Below are 14,645 nucleotides of genomic sequence, written 5' to 3'. Positions count from 1 at the left end.
GTCAAATCGAATCCAGAATTGAAATCAAAAATCGAATCGAAAATCGAAATCGAATAGAAAATCGAATCGAATTGAGAGCTTGAAAATCGAAATCGAATCGAATTGGAACATCTGAATCGATACCCAGCCCTAACCGTGATATGAAATTTTCATACCATTACATCCCTAAAGTCCCTCCTTCCGACAAGCGCAGTCTGCTCTGATTGGCTGTCGTCCATAAAATGCGTTGCACAAATTCGAACATCTGGGTTGTGCTGTTCTGTTGTAAATAAATCTTAACCAATGATTCCTAATTGCATCTACTTCTGGAAGGCCAAATAAAGTGCTTTTGCTTTCGTCTAGAAACACACAGCGTCTCCCTGATATGCTGCTTCAACACTAACTGCGGTTACTGACACCATGCCTTCTTTCTTTGCGTGCACATTTGCGGCGGGATTATGCAAATATTTCCACATAGTGGGGTAGATATGTGGGGGCGTGTTAGAATGAGCCGTTTTAGGGGGGCGTGGCAGAGTCTTAACTTTGATAAAGAATATCTCTTTGGTTTTGAGACTTTAGTCTTTGCAACTTCAGGGATCTTATCTATGCACAATCAGCTTGTAACACTCCAAAGAGAAAGGAAAACTTGAAATCGCATCATATGACCCCTTTAAGAAATCAGTTGGTCCTGCTGAATTGGATTTTGTGTATTTAAAACAGCTGATGTGAGCTTTCTGGGAAATTTTCCTCTCTGTGTTCTTCTTTGTTCATTGTGTCATCTGATGTTGCATTTTCTCTCTGTGTACATCTCACTAGCAGTAAAATGGTGGTTTGCTTCATACCTGTGGAAGTGTTCAGTATAGTAAGCTGTCTCTTTTGGCAGGAGTTGACCTCCTAGTGGACCAGCCATTGACCGTAGAGAGACTTTCATCTCTGGTGGAACTAACACGTTTTGAAACGCTGACGCCACGCTTCTCGGCAACAGTGCCCCCTTGCTGGGTGGAGGTGCAGCAAGAACAGCAGCAAAGGCGGCATCCGCAACACCTTCACCAGCAGCACCACGGCGATGCTGCACAACACACACGCACCTGGAAACTACAGAGTGACAGGTGTGCATTCACAAACAGCCTACACTCTCCCTCATACAGCATACACCCAAGTACACATGATCATGTATGTATGAAAACAGTTGTAGTTAACTGAGAAATCAAAATTCCCTTGATCTTTTGGCATCTTAGAGGTCATTGTACTATAAAACATCCTGTAAGTTTCAGAACTCAAAACTTTCTCGTTAGTCTAAAAACAGCTTGTATTGAAGCCAATCTGCCAAAACGACAGGTTGTGGAATGTGCCACTTTATGATGTAATAGTGTGGCTAACTAAACACCACCACTGTAGAAGATCAATGCCTGCTTCTACAGCACTGCCTGTTTAGCCCCGCCCACAGTTTCACACATGTAGTGTAAATAACGAGAGAGGCAAACGCAGGTCTACGCAGAAATCAAAAGATAAAGATGGATCCGAAGACAACAAGATGCTGTTCATTGCCAAGTTATGGAAAACCACAGCCTTCCTTCTGATCCCAACATTAGGAAAGAATGGATGAATTTTATTTTTAATGAAGTTCCAGACCATGTCAGTAAGAACTTGGTCCTTTGTTCACTTCATTTTACCGCGGATTAGTTTACAAACAAGGCACAATTCGACGCAGGATTTTCAGAAAGACTGAAACTAAAAGACGTTTTTTGGTCACTATTGCTTTGTCTGTTATTACAGACTGTTTGATATGTACTGAGTATTTATGCTTTTTTTAACCTAAATCATAGCAGCGCCCATCCATGAAGGATGTAGGCTGTCAAACATACACAACTATTAGCCAATCATAGCAGTGGGTGTTTACTTCCGAGTCTAGAATCCGCCACGCCTATTCAAACAGAGCGTTCCAATGAGGGGGGTACATACATTTTCTTCTAAATTATGATGTTTTTTGATGTAAAAATCTTGATTACATTATTAGTAGACTGCAGAGAACAGTACAAAATAATAAAAAAGGCAGTTCATGACCCCTTTAAAATCACACATACGTACATATATTTATTTATATAGCAGTTGTTTCTGGTCCTCAAATCTGATTGGCTGAGACGTTTTTTCAGCTATGTGTTGTTCTTCTAGTATCACACACACAAATAGATAAAATATAAATATTTAATTAAAAATGTTTTAATGTTTCCGTAGACATTTCCCCCCTTTTTTGCATGTAATGTGTAATATCTCTCTTTCAGCTCCAGCTGGGACGAGCACGTGTTCGAGCTGGTCTTGCCCAAAGCCTGCATGGTTGGACATGTGGACTTCAAGTTTGTGCTAAACAGCAGTATTACTAACATCCCACAAATCCAGGTCACACTGCTGAAGAACAAAGCACCAGGCCTGGGCAAAGTGAATGGTGAGTCACTCTTAAGCTGAAAAAGATACCTTAGATTCCGTGGGCTAGTTTGGTCCGATTTTATTCCCCAAATTAATCTTTTGTTGTGTAACACTTTGTACTGCAGAGACAGCAGTGGACAGGCAGATTGTTTTCCCCTTGTCTCATGTCCTGCACTCAAATGGAGAGAAGAATGGACAATCTCACCTGCACGATTTCTCAGAGGACATCCAGTTCATGGACATCGAGGAGGCGCCAGGTAAGAGTCCTGATGATTAAGCCATCTTGACCACCTGAAAACGTTCACCTGTTATGCTAACATCTGTCAGCATTTTTTAATAATAAGTCTCTATCTGTCTCAGGCTCCAGGCTGTGTCCGTTCCTGCAGGAGCACAAAGATGATATCTTGTGTGGGCCGGTGTGGTTGTCCAGTGGACTGGATCTGTCTGGACACGCAGGGATGCTGAGTCTTACAAGTCCCAAACTCCTCAAAGGTTTGCCCGAACAGTGTGCCAGTAGACTAACAGTGAAAAAACACAGCTATGAACAAGTGCAGAGCTGCGTACAGTATTTAACTGGCATGAATATGCAACATAAAAAAATACTGATTGCACCTTTAAATAAAGTAATTTAGGTGTTAGTAAATGAGATGTAATTATGCACATTAAAACATTGATGTCATAGTCCTGAATTCTGTTGTAAATCTCTCTTATGTTTAGAACAAATGAAATCGTCATTTTCCTTTTCATTCCCCTTTCTAGGCATGGCAGGGGGAAAATATCGTTCGTTCTTGGTGCACATTAAAGCAGTGAATGATAAAGGTCTGGATGAGAGCTTGAGGCCGGTGGTGCGGATGCCCTCAGCCAAACCTCAGAGTAGTAAAGCTCACTCGCTCTCATCCCTGCTGCAGAGGGCTCAGGCCACAAAGGTACAGTACAAACACTGACTTGAACTGTAATTAACTTTTGTGCTTTTTTAAACTAAAGCGTGTAATCCTTGGTGTTTGTTCAAGCTGTTTCATTTCTGCAAACACTAACGTCATAGCTTTGAGTGCTGGTTTGTGGGTGAGATTCAGTTGTCTTAACTACTATACAGACCTCTGGTGGCTGTGTAGCTGCATTGCTTCATAAAAGATATAACTCTTCACTTGATCTGTGTTCTTTGCATGGAGGTAAAGGCCAAATGATGACCAACACGACAGTTCTAATTTTCATAAAATCGCTCTCCTTTTCAGGAAAAGGCCTCCACGTCTAAAGCTGATCCTCAGTCTACCCCTAAAAAGCCTGATAACCTGCGGGGCTGTGACTTGCTCCAGGAAGTGTCTGTCACAATTAGGAGATTTAGGAAAACGTCTGTACCAAAAGAACGGTAAGAGATACAAGTATGTACTATACACTACCATTCACAAGTTTGAAGTTGGTAAGATTTTTAATGTTCTGTCTCTTATGCTCCCCAAAGCTGCATTTGTTTGGTCAAAAATACAGTAAAAACTGTTCTGATATATTACAAATAACTGTTCAACAGTATAGAAAGTTCAACAGAACAGCATTTGAAAGAAATAATAAAAATGTCTTTGTTAAAATAAAAGTGTCTCTGTTGTCAGTTTTGATCAATTTAATGCATTCTTGCTGAATAAATCTATACATTTCCTTTAAAAAAATCTTACTGACACTCAAGTGTTTGAACGGTAGTGTATGCATGTGTTAGTTTGCACATTAAGAAAGCAATTATTACCCTGTTTCAGTGAAGCATTTTAAGGAATACAACAGCCAGTCCATTGTCTGAATGTGCTGTCTATCTGCTTTTATTTCCCAGAGTGCAACGCTGTGCAATGCTTCAGTTTCCTGAGCTCCATGAAAAGCTGCTAAGAGGTTTGTGTAAGCATGGAGAAGACGGACAGAGTTCAGAACACTGTCAGAGTCTCATTTTAGACATCCTCTGCTGGCTGGCAGGGGTTTACTCCAACGGACCCTGCAGGTGAGGCGTCACTGTGCGTCTGCATTTTTAGTCTTTCAGTTTTATCTTTTGCCTCTTTTAATGAATTTTATAATCCTTTGTCCTTTAGTTTGAGAGAGGGGAAGGAGGGGCTTTTGACTAAAACTAGGAGACGGCTGACAGACATCATCAGGGCATGTTTCTTTGAGGCTGGACGCAGTATAGCTCATAAATGCTCTCGCTTTCTTGCACTTTGCATTAGGTGAGTTTGCAGCCTCACTATTTTCTGATCTTCAGTCTTATTATAGTCTCATTGCAGAACTGATGAACTAGACTTTCCACTTAACATGTGCAGATACAGTGGTGTCTTGTTCATTAAGCTTAATGGATAAATGTCTTTCACATTTTAGTACCGGTAAAGGAGACCCCGGTCAGCAGGGTTTTGGCCAGGCTCTGTTTAAAGCTCTTCTGGATAATATGCCTTATTTGCCTGCTGCTGCCACAGGAGGTAATTTTTTTTATAGTTGTAAATGTATAGTGCCTTTTAATATTTGTTATAGTGATGATGAGACTGTTTCATTCAAAAAATGTAAACTATTTATTAAACAATACTTAAAGTATTAACTTCTTAATTAAGTATTAAAAAAACTTATACTTATTCAATTAAAAATGTTAAAACGCTTGTGTTCCTGTCTTTCTTCGTCCTTCAGGATCTGTCTTTTGGTACTTTGTCCTGTTAAATTATGTGAAAGATGAGGACCTGGCCGGCTGCAGTACTGCTTGCGCCTCTCTGCTCACTGCTGTCTCTCGGCAGCTGCAGGACCGCCTGACTCCACTTGAGGCGCTGTTGCAGACCAGGTCAGCTTTATTTATTTGTTCAAAAAAGCTTTTTCTGAGCACGTAGAAGTGATCATTTTAAGGAAATCAAATAGTTTTGTCATGGTCATCTCTATTCAGATATGGTCTGTATGGGTCTCCATTTGACCCAGTACTGTTTGACCTGGAGGTGAGCGGGTCTTCCTGTAAGAATGCCTACAACAGCAGCATTGGGGTCCAGTCGGATGAGATTGACTTGTCCGATATTCTCTCAGGTGTGCCAATGCATTCTTCCCTCATGCACTTACATTCATCAATAAATATAAAAATTGGAAAGACAAACATTTAATGGTTTTTGGGTCTAATGTCAGGTAATGGGAAGGTAAACAGCAGTGGGGCGGCAGAGGGCAGTTTTACTGCTCTAACCGGCCTGCTGGAGGTCGAACCCCTGCACTTTACTTGCGTCTCCACCAGTGATGGCACCAGGGTGGAGAGGGATGATGCAAGTATGTTCACCGGTATATATCCCACTTTCCTTTTCCTCTCTTTCACATCTTGTTTCTTTTACCACTAACTGTGTCATCATGGACCTCATCTTTTAAGGTGTGGTCACTTGCAGAAACTAGTGTAGCATGAAGCACAGCTCACACAAATGTCACTTTCAAACCAAGCAGCCAAGCAAGCAACTCCTGAAATCTGCAAAAACTTTTTGACAGTCATGTGAAACTTGATCTGATTTCTATTTAAATTATTGAATTTTGCATGAAATATTTCGCTGAGCACCAGTAAATGTGACTGCACCTTTAGTGTTAAAGCCTGTTTCCCTTTACGATCTTCTACAGTGAGCACCTTTGGCGTGACACCCACAATGACAGGGCTGTCTGCCGGGACGGTTGGCGAGGCGTCAACGGCCCTTAGCTCAGCTGCACAGGTGGCCCTGCAGTCTCTGTCTCATGCAATGGTGTCTGCCGAACAGCAGCTTCAAGTTCTTCAGGAGAAGCAGCAACAGCTTCTAAAACTCCAGCAGCAGGTCATACATGAATACATTCTTTATTCATTTTAATCTTGATGTCTCGATTAATTCAGTACTTTATGACTTTATGTAATTGGTTATCTCTTGAAACAGAAGGCAAAGCTGGAGGCCAAACTTCACCAAACCACCTCAGCGGCAGCCACCGCAGCATCAGGCATTGTCAACTCTGTGCCATCCAACCCGTCCTCTGCCCCAGGCTTCTTCATCCACCCCTCTGACGTCATCCCGCCCACCCCTAAAACTACACCGCTGTTCATGACGCCTCCTCTCACCCCACCGAATGAGGCAGTGTCTGCGGCTATTAGTGTGGAACTGGCTCAGCTCTTCCCAGGATCTGTCATTGATCCTCCACCTGTGAACCTTTCAGCACAGAATAAAAACGCACAGAAAGCCAAATCAGTAAGTTTTGAAAACCTCCTCGTGCTTGTATATTCATACTGTTTAAATGATTATTATTGTTATTTATCAAATATCCTCCAAAATTGATGTTGTGGCAAATTTGAGCACAGTAGCAGAGGCTAGTTAGTAATGTAGCATAAATGTTTTATTTTCCTGTAAGGGGCTGTGTGTTGTTTATTTACTTTCTGTAGTTAAACTTGTGGGTTGTGTTCAGCTAATGTGTATGTGTGTGTGTGTTGTCATTGCAGAACCCCATAGGAAGTGGCCTGGCATTGGCAATCTCACAGGCCTCTCACTTTCTACAACCTCCACCACACCAGTCCATAATAATCGAACGAATGCATTCAGGTACTTGCCACTTCAGCCCTCACACTAGAGCAGTGGTTCTCAACCTTGTGGCCCTCTGAGGGGTCCCAGAAAACTTCCAAGGGAATTGGAAGGATGACTTAATTTTTTTTCATTATATTATACAAAATCTAGCATTTGCTTTGGCTATATGTTTTGGTGTACATATTTGGATCGTGTGATCTTTGAAGTAAAGACAATGTCTTTTCTCTGTAGGTGCAAGACGGTTTGTGACTCTAGATTTCGGCCGACCGGTGTTGCTGACGGATGCACTAATCCCCACATGTGCTGACTTGGCCTCCCTTTCCATCGACATTTGGAATCTTGGGGAGGAGGTGGATGGGAGGCGACTCGTGGTCGCCACAGATATCAGCACACACTCGCTGATTCTGCATGACTTGCTGCCACCTCCCGTCTGCAGATTCATGAAGGTTTATACACGTTTATCATAATCAAATGTGTACAGGGCTCATAGCAGTTTGTTTTCTGTGAGCTTTAATGCAGAGAATATCATTCTTATATTGAGACATCACTGTCACTCATTCTGTGCCCCTCCCCCAGATCACTGTGATTGGTCGATATGGCAGCACTAATGCCCGGGCTAAAATCCCATTGGGTTTTTATTATGGCCACACCTATATCCTGCCATGGGAAAGTGAACTGAAGCTGATGCATGATCCTCTGAGGGGAGAGAGCGAAGCTGCCTGTCAGCCAGATCTGGATCAACATTTGTCAATGATGGTGGCCCTACAGGAAGACATTCAGTGCAGGTCAGTGAGGCTGCAAATTCAGAATTTTAAATGAGCTGCCATTCACTACCATTCAAAATTTGGGGTTAGCAAGTTTTATTTAGTTTTTATTTTATTTTTTTTAAGGAAATTCTTACTTTTCTTCAGCAGGAACATGTTAAAGGGGTCATATGATGCGATTTCAAGTTTTCCTTTCTCTTTGGAGTGTTGCGGGGCTTTGTAGAAAACGAAGCGTTTGAGAGAGGCGGGGCATAGAGGACCTACAATAATGTACAGTATTTGAAAAATAATGTGTTTTTTGAACATTAAAGCATGTCAACATATTCTGTTACACCAAATACACAAAATAATGATCTTTAAAAAAAGCATCATATGACCCCTTTTAAGTTGAACAAAAGTGACAGTAAAGACATATAACGTTACAAATTTAATTTCACTGTTCTTTTAAACTTTCTATTCATCAAAGAATCCTGAGAAAAAAGAATATCACGGTTTCCACAAAAATATTATGTAGAAAAACTGTTCTGAAAATTCAGCTTTGCCATCACAGGAATAAATTATATTTTTAAACATATTAGAATAGAAAACACTTATTTTAAATGTTTATTTTAAATTATGCAGTCTTGGTGAACATAAGAGACAATTTTTCAAAAATATTAAAAAATCTTACGAACCCCAAACTTTTGAATGGTCATGTATTTAGAATTACACTGTAATAAGTGCTAATAATTAAAAGATTTCGTTAACATTTTTAATGCAAGTTTTCATTTTGCACAAATGGTATAGGTGGAATTTATGCTGTATTAAATATGCTAATCTCTTATAGGTATAATCTGGCCTGTCATCGACTTGAGACACTACTTCAGAACATCGACCTGCCACCTCTTAACAGTGCTAATAATGCACAGTACTTCCTGCGCAAGCCCGATAAAGCCGTTGAGGAGGATTCCCGTGTTTTCTCTGCCTACCAAGACTGCATTCAGCTCCAGCTGCAGCTCAACCTGGCGCACCACGCTGTCCAGAGGTTGCGTGTGTCTCTGGGAGCCACCCGGAAACACCTGCCCGAGAACTACGACCCCAGAGAGCTGGTCCAGAACTCTTCTACCGAGCAGCTCAGAACTATCATCAGATACCTGTTGGACACGCTGCTCAGCCTGCTGCACTGCTGTAATGGTGAGGGAGGCAGCCGCTCCCAACACCACCTGACTTTTTAAAAGTGACATTACATTTGAATTGACCTTATTCCAGTCCTTCAGTTTTAATGTCAGAATGAATGTTTCCCTCTCTCTTGCTCAGGTCACTCTGTGCCCTCAGTGTTGCAGAACACGTTTCACGCCCAGGCGTGTGAGGAGCTCTTTAAACAGCTGTGCATCAGTGGAACTCCTAAGATCCGTCTGCATGCAGGTCTGCTGCTGGTGCAGCTGTGTGGAGGCGAGAGGTGGTGGGGCCAATTCTTGTCCAACGTCCTGCAGGAGCTCTACAACTCCGAGCAGCTGCTCATCTTCCCTCAGGACAGGTAACACAAACAACACACTCTTGCAGAAGTTGTATAAAATTATCAGAACTATTCCCGAGGATACTCAGACTTCATGTTTATCCGTCTTGTCGTTTCCTCAGGGTATTTATGTTGCTGTCCTGTATTGGCCAAAGATCTTTGGGTAACAGTGGGGTTTTAGAGGGTTTGTTGAACCTTCTGGACACACTGTTATCGCCTCTGCAACAGACTAGCGCATCACAGCCCCGCAGGACAGAAGGTGCGTGTTTGAGAATGAGAATTGGGAATGTGCGTTTATGGTTATGTTACAGTTTTGTGTGTGTTTATAGGTGTGTTGGATATCCCCATGGTCAGCTGGGTGGTCATGCTGGTCTCTCGACTACTCGACTATGTGGCGAGTGTGGAAGATGAAGCCACTGCAGCTAAGAAACCTCTGGGGTCTAAAGACAGAGAAAGATCCTTTACAGGTGAGATTCTTAGGCCTGGACAAGCATAAAAACTGAAAATCCAGTGTTTTGTATACACTACTCTCCACAAGTTTTGTGGTTGGTAAGATTTTGAAAATGTTTTTAAAGTCTCTCATGCTAAAAAAAATTCTAAAATATTATTACAATTAAAATAGCAATTTTCTATTTTAATATCTAATCAAATGTAATTCTTTCTGTGATAGCAAAGCTGAATTTTCACCAGCCATTACTCAGTCTTCAGTGTCACATGATCCTTCAGAAATCATTCTGATATGTTTTCATCTGCCACTTTTGTTCAGTTTAATGTGTCCTTTCTAAATAAAAATATTGACCCCAATATAAAAACTGACCCCAAATTTTTGAATGGTAGTGTGCATACTGTATAGAGATGTTTCTTCACTGGTAATGTGTCTTTGTTTTCCTCTTTCCAATCACTCCAGGGAACCAGTGGAGTTTCATAAACAACAGTCTGCAGTCTCATAACCCAAGCAGATCTGCCAAAGGCAACAACAGCAGTTTAGATCGGCTATATTCGCGCAAGATCCGCAAACAGCTAGTCCACCATAAACAGGTAAATGTGTCTCACACAAACATCCTGTGCTTATATATCTGAACTTGAAATATTTTCCTTTCTACTTGTAGTGTGGATGTTAATCAATTCTCCTTTCATTTCAGCAGTTGAATTTATTGAAAGCCAAACAGAAGGCTTTAGTAGAGCAAATTGAGAAAGAGAAAATTCAGAGCAACAAAGGCTCCTCCTACAAGCTGCTGGTGGAACAAGCCAAACTCAAACAAGCCACATCCAAGGTGAGAATCCAAACTTTTCTCAACTCCGTGTCCCTTAGGGGTGGGTGTGGGACAACATTCAGTGATAAAAGTAGCCTTTGAACAGATCGTAACATTATCCCTGTGGTTCTTTTTCTTTGGCAGCACTTTAAAGATCTGATCCGTTTGAGACGGACAGCCGAATGGCCACGCTCCACCTTGGACTCAGAGGCGTCAGTGGCAAAAGAGATCCCTGAGGTGGAGCTCCTGCCCTTCACGCTATCTCACGAGCGCTGCATCTGCGTCGTCCAGAAGCTTGCTCTCTTCCTCCTCTCCATGGACTTTACCTGTCACGCAGACCTGCTACTGTTTGTCTGCAAGGTGCAACATAGTTTTTGACATACAGAAAAAAAGTGTGCTGTTTTAAATGCTATTTAATTTTGGTACACTAAAAGGTTTTGGGGTCTTTAAGATTTTTAAATTATTTTTTCAAAGAATGCATTTACAAAGAATACAAAGAATGCATTTATTTGATCAAAAATACAGTAAAACAAAAATATTGTGAAATACTATTACAATTTAAATGAGCTGTTTTGTTTTTTTAAATGGGCTGATTTTAATATGTTTAAGAAAAAATGATTTCTATGATGGAAAAATCAACAGCCATTACTCCAGTCTTCATTGTCAAATTATGCATTAGAAATCACTTTAATATTCTGATTTGGTGCTCAGTAATTTTTCTTATTAATATCAATGTTAAAAAGATTTTGCTGCTGATTTTTGTGGAAGCAGTGCTAAATTTTTTTCAGGATTCTATGATGAATACAAACAAACAAAAAAACAGCATTTATTTGAATAGAAACATAAATGTCTTTACTGTCATTTTTGATCAGCTTAATGCATCCTTGCTGAAAAAAAGTATCAATTTCTTTAAAAAAAAATCAGTCTGACTTCAAATTTTTGAATGATCGTGTATATGTTTTAGACAATGTCTTTCTTAAATGTTCTAAATCTCATCCATCTGCTCAGGTATTGGCCAGAATAGCAAATGCAACACGACCCACAATCCACCTGTGTGAGGTGGTTTCAGAGCAGCAGCTGGAGAGGTTACTGCTGTTACTGGTGGGAACGGACTTCAACCGCGCGGACATCTCATGGGGCGGAGCCTGGGCCCAGTACTCTCTCACCTGCATGCTGCAGGACATTCTTACAGGTGTGTGTGTATGTGTTTTAGATGTTCTCAGCGGTCTCAGTGGCCCACAGACTGTCATACATGTTTTACATATCCATGTTTTATATTTAGATGTTGTAACTGTTTGCAGGAGAGCTATTGTCTCCGGTGTGTGTGGATGGGATGGAGGGGGCGGGGGCTGATGAGGCTGGGGCCGCCTCTTCCTCTGTAGTGGTGGATTCCGATGACTCGCTCCCCCAGCCGACCCCCATCCCACTGGTGGAGACCATCGATGAGCCTCTGGGACCCGATATCATCGCAGGTACACCCGGGACATCCTCTGTGTTCCAAAGTGCGTTGGTAACCCTGCCCGAATAGCACGTCACCTCACACGGACCCTCACTTTTCTTTTGTTTCTGTTGTTTATTAGTTTGTTTTCCTCTCTTAGATGAGCTGCATGTGTATTTTTTTGTGTTTGTTTTTTTATAATATGTAATAGTGGTATAATGCAGTGGACAGGAGGTTGGAACAGTGCAGATGATTTTGACTCTATATACATGTAAAACCTATAGCTGCTGGTCATTTTATTATTGGGTTAGATTTATGTCAAAACTTATTCAAAATGGGTCAACAATCCACTGTTCGGGCGCCCTGTCGGTCTAAGAGAAGTTTGACAGCTGGACGTCCTAAAGAAGGCTGTCTGTGTAGTTGCTTCTCTTGGTATGCTGCTCTTGCAATATTAAAGGTCTTTTCGTTGCCCAAAGGTGCTTCTCCACTGTCATCTTTGGAAAAAGATAAAGACATTGACTTTGACTTGCTACAAGACTTGATGGATGTTGATATTGATCCTTTAGATATTGATTTGGAAAAAGATCCACTCGCCGCCAAGGTTTTCAAGGTATGGACCTCGTTCTCTTTATCTTTCCTTTTCTGTCTTTCAGCATTAGGTGTGTAATGGTTAAAATTTCTCACGGTTCTGTGGTCACTGTTTTATTTTAGCACATTGCTAAAATATGGGCTACATTGATAGCCCATATTATTATCTTAACCCATATTTTAACCTCTTGACTTTCTCATACCCATCCGATTACTCATTTTCTTGCAAAAGCTCTTATCACAATTGCTAGAAAATGTAGCACACTGTTTACAGACATTTACATTGTGAAATGTCTTAAAGTACAGCGATTTAGCAACATGGAAAATAACCATAATACCATAATAATTACTATTGAAAGTAGACAAATTATAATTCACACAACATTTATTCTCGTAGTTACATGGTATAAACATGCATAAAGAACTGGGGGAAGTGAACTGTGCAATTAACTGTTTCACCCCTATCTTGCATGCATTATGTAATTAACGATTAGTAATATTTAGAGCTGTTTTACACAAAGCCAATGTTTTAACAGCTTTTCCAGTAAAGTATTTTTCAGTTTTTCCTCAGAGACAAGTATCTGAGATTGTTTTTGTTTTGTTTGTTTTTTTGTTTGTTTCTTTATGTTCTCTCTTGCAGCCGATCAGTAGTACCTGGTACGATTACTGGGGTGCTGACTATGGCTCATACAGTTATAACCCCTACACAGGGGGTGTGGGCATACCTGTGTCCAAACCCCCTGCGGCTGCCACGACAGAGAAGCCTGGATCTCAGAACCTCTCAGTGTCTGTGTCTCAGGGTGAGAAGTGTCAAAATAAATCAATAAAATAAAAGCTATAATAAAATCTGAGTGGTAAAGCACCTTAATTTTTTATCCCAGCACTGGACGCTCGACTGGAAGTGGGATTAGAACAGCAGGCAGAACTCATGCTGAAGATGATGGCAACACTGGAGGCAGACGCAATACTGCAGGCGCTAACGTCCACATCTCCTTCTGGTACACACACAAAAGCATGTGTACAGGGTTCCCGCAGTAAAGGAAATAGCAAGGACTTTTTAAAAAAAAAATTTTTTATGTTTATTATTTATATATTATTTCCAGCACTGAAAAAGTTATCCATTTATTAAATAATGAAATCTTGAATAGTGTATAGTGAGTATACATTTTTCAATTTCAGACTCGGTTCTAAAACATTTCTTTTTGCAGAAATTGTGAGCTAAACAAAATCTTTTTCTTTTTTTTTTATAAAATTTTCTTTTCTGGTAATTACTAATAATTGTTAAAGTAAATTTCACTGGTACAAAGTTGTGGGAGCCATGCGTTTTTGTTTTGTTTTTTCTAAAGTGATTCGACTTAATTGAACTAATATCGTCCCCACTCCTCATGGTCTTTTTTTCTCTTCTTTTTTTTTTAGTGACCCAGTCTGCAAATGGGACAGATGACTCTCTTTTGCGTGGATTCCATAGCTCTCCCCCCAGTAGCAGTCTGATGGTACAAGCCTCTTCCATCCCCATGTTGAGCACCTGCTTCAACAAACTCTTCTCTTTATTGCAAGTGCATCATGTTCAGGTGCGGGCACAGTCTGGATTTGTCACTTTCATTTACTGAGTTTACCCTTAAAGAGATAGTTCACCCAAAAATGAAAATTAGCCCATGAATTACTCACCCTCAAGGCATCCTAGGTGTATGACTTTCTTCTTTCAGATGAATCCAGTCGGAGTTTTATAAAAAATTGTATTTGATCTTCCAAGCTGTTTAATGGCAGTCAGCAGGTGTTGCAGTTCATCAGTCCAAAAGAAGTGAAATAAAGAGCATCCATCCATAATAAAAAGTGCCTCACACGGCTCCGGGGGGGTCAACAAAGTCCTCCTGTATAAAATAACCATATTAAAACGTAATCAATTTAATCTAGCTTGTGCACACTGTTGTACACGGAAGCAGCTTCGGGCGGATGACATAGGCGTCTGCGTTGCGCATGCGCCGCTCAGAAGTGACGAACACGGAAGCGCAAGGAAGAGATCAAAACAAAGCAACGGTCTCGAATTAGAAGTACAAAACGAGGATTTGTAAAGAAGAATGTCGGAGGATTTCGATATAAGCCAAGAGGAGACTGGTTTTCCTTTGCTAAAGTAAGGAAACTTTGCTTCCTTTGCTCCTGTTAACAAACGTTGGTTTTCACGAGACTCACCGG

At 40.9% G+C, this 14,645-nt stretch overlaps 1 protein-coding gene across 1 annotated transcript in view; it reads left to right on the top strand.

Moving 5' to 3' along the window:
• LOC107755968 (baculoviral IAP repeat-containing protein 6-like) overlaps nucleotides 1–14,645 on the top strand; it is a 110,430-nt gene that overhangs the window by 27,615 nt on the left and 68,170 nt on the right. Inside the window, exons 12-41 of the mRNA XM_016572932.1 lie at nucleotides 863–1,088; nucleotides 2,262–2,422; nucleotides 2,529–2,660; nucleotides 2,764–2,895; nucleotides 3,163–3,329; nucleotides 3,636–3,769; nucleotides 4,217–4,378; nucleotides 4,467–4,598; nucleotides 4,747–4,844; nucleotides 5,047–5,194; nucleotides 5,294–5,427; nucleotides 5,524–5,670; nucleotides 5,995–6,182; nucleotides 6,279–6,584; nucleotides 6,833–6,932; nucleotides 7,146–7,360; nucleotides 7,491–7,699; nucleotides 8,505–8,851; nucleotides 8,975–9,194; nucleotides 9,296–9,432; nucleotides 9,503–9,640; nucleotides 10,081–10,211; nucleotides 10,316–10,447; nucleotides 10,571–10,786; nucleotides 11,435–11,618; nucleotides 11,728–11,928; nucleotides 12,341–12,474; nucleotides 13,093–13,252; nucleotides 13,334–13,450; nucleotides 13,869–14,023. Of these exons, the coding sequence (XP_016428418.1) occupies nucleotides 863–1,088; nucleotides 2,262–2,422; nucleotides 2,529–2,660; nucleotides 2,764–2,895; nucleotides 3,163–3,329; nucleotides 3,636–3,769; nucleotides 4,217–4,378; nucleotides 4,467–4,598; nucleotides 4,747–4,844; nucleotides 5,047–5,194; nucleotides 5,294–5,427; nucleotides 5,524–5,670; nucleotides 5,995–6,182; nucleotides 6,279–6,584; nucleotides 6,833–6,932; nucleotides 7,146–7,360; nucleotides 7,491–7,699; nucleotides 8,505–8,851; nucleotides 8,975–9,194; nucleotides 9,296–9,432; nucleotides 9,503–9,640; nucleotides 10,081–10,211; nucleotides 10,316–10,447; nucleotides 10,571–10,786; nucleotides 11,435–11,618; nucleotides 11,728–11,928; nucleotides 12,341–12,474; nucleotides 13,093–13,252; nucleotides 13,334–13,450; nucleotides 13,869–14,023 (5,063 nt within the window). The remainder of the gene's footprint in view (nucleotides 1–862; nucleotides 1,089–2,261; nucleotides 2,423–2,528; nucleotides 2,661–2,763; nucleotides 2,896–3,162; nucleotides 3,330–3,635; nucleotides 3,770–4,216; nucleotides 4,379–4,466; nucleotides 4,599–4,746; nucleotides 4,845–5,046; nucleotides 5,195–5,293; nucleotides 5,428–5,523; nucleotides 5,671–5,994; nucleotides 6,183–6,278; nucleotides 6,585–6,832; nucleotides 6,933–7,145; nucleotides 7,361–7,490; nucleotides 7,700–8,504; nucleotides 8,852–8,974; nucleotides 9,195–9,295; nucleotides 9,433–9,502; nucleotides 9,641–10,080; nucleotides 10,212–10,315; nucleotides 10,448–10,570; nucleotides 10,787–11,434; nucleotides 11,619–11,727; nucleotides 11,929–12,340; nucleotides 12,475–13,092; nucleotides 13,253–13,333; nucleotides 13,451–13,868; nucleotides 14,024–14,645) is intronic.

Source organism: Sinocyclocheilus rhinocerous, unplaced genomic scaffold (assembly GCF_001515625.1).
Source record: "Sinocyclocheilus rhinocerous isolate Xijiao unplaced genomic scaffold, SAMN03320098_v1.1 scaffold1764, whole genome shotgun sequence".
Taxonomy (NCBI): Eukaryota; Metazoa; Chordata; class Actinopteri; order Cypriniformes; family Cyprinidae; genus Sinocyclocheilus; species Sinocyclocheilus rhinocerous.
This window is presented reverse-complemented; position numbering and strand designations above follow the sequence as displayed.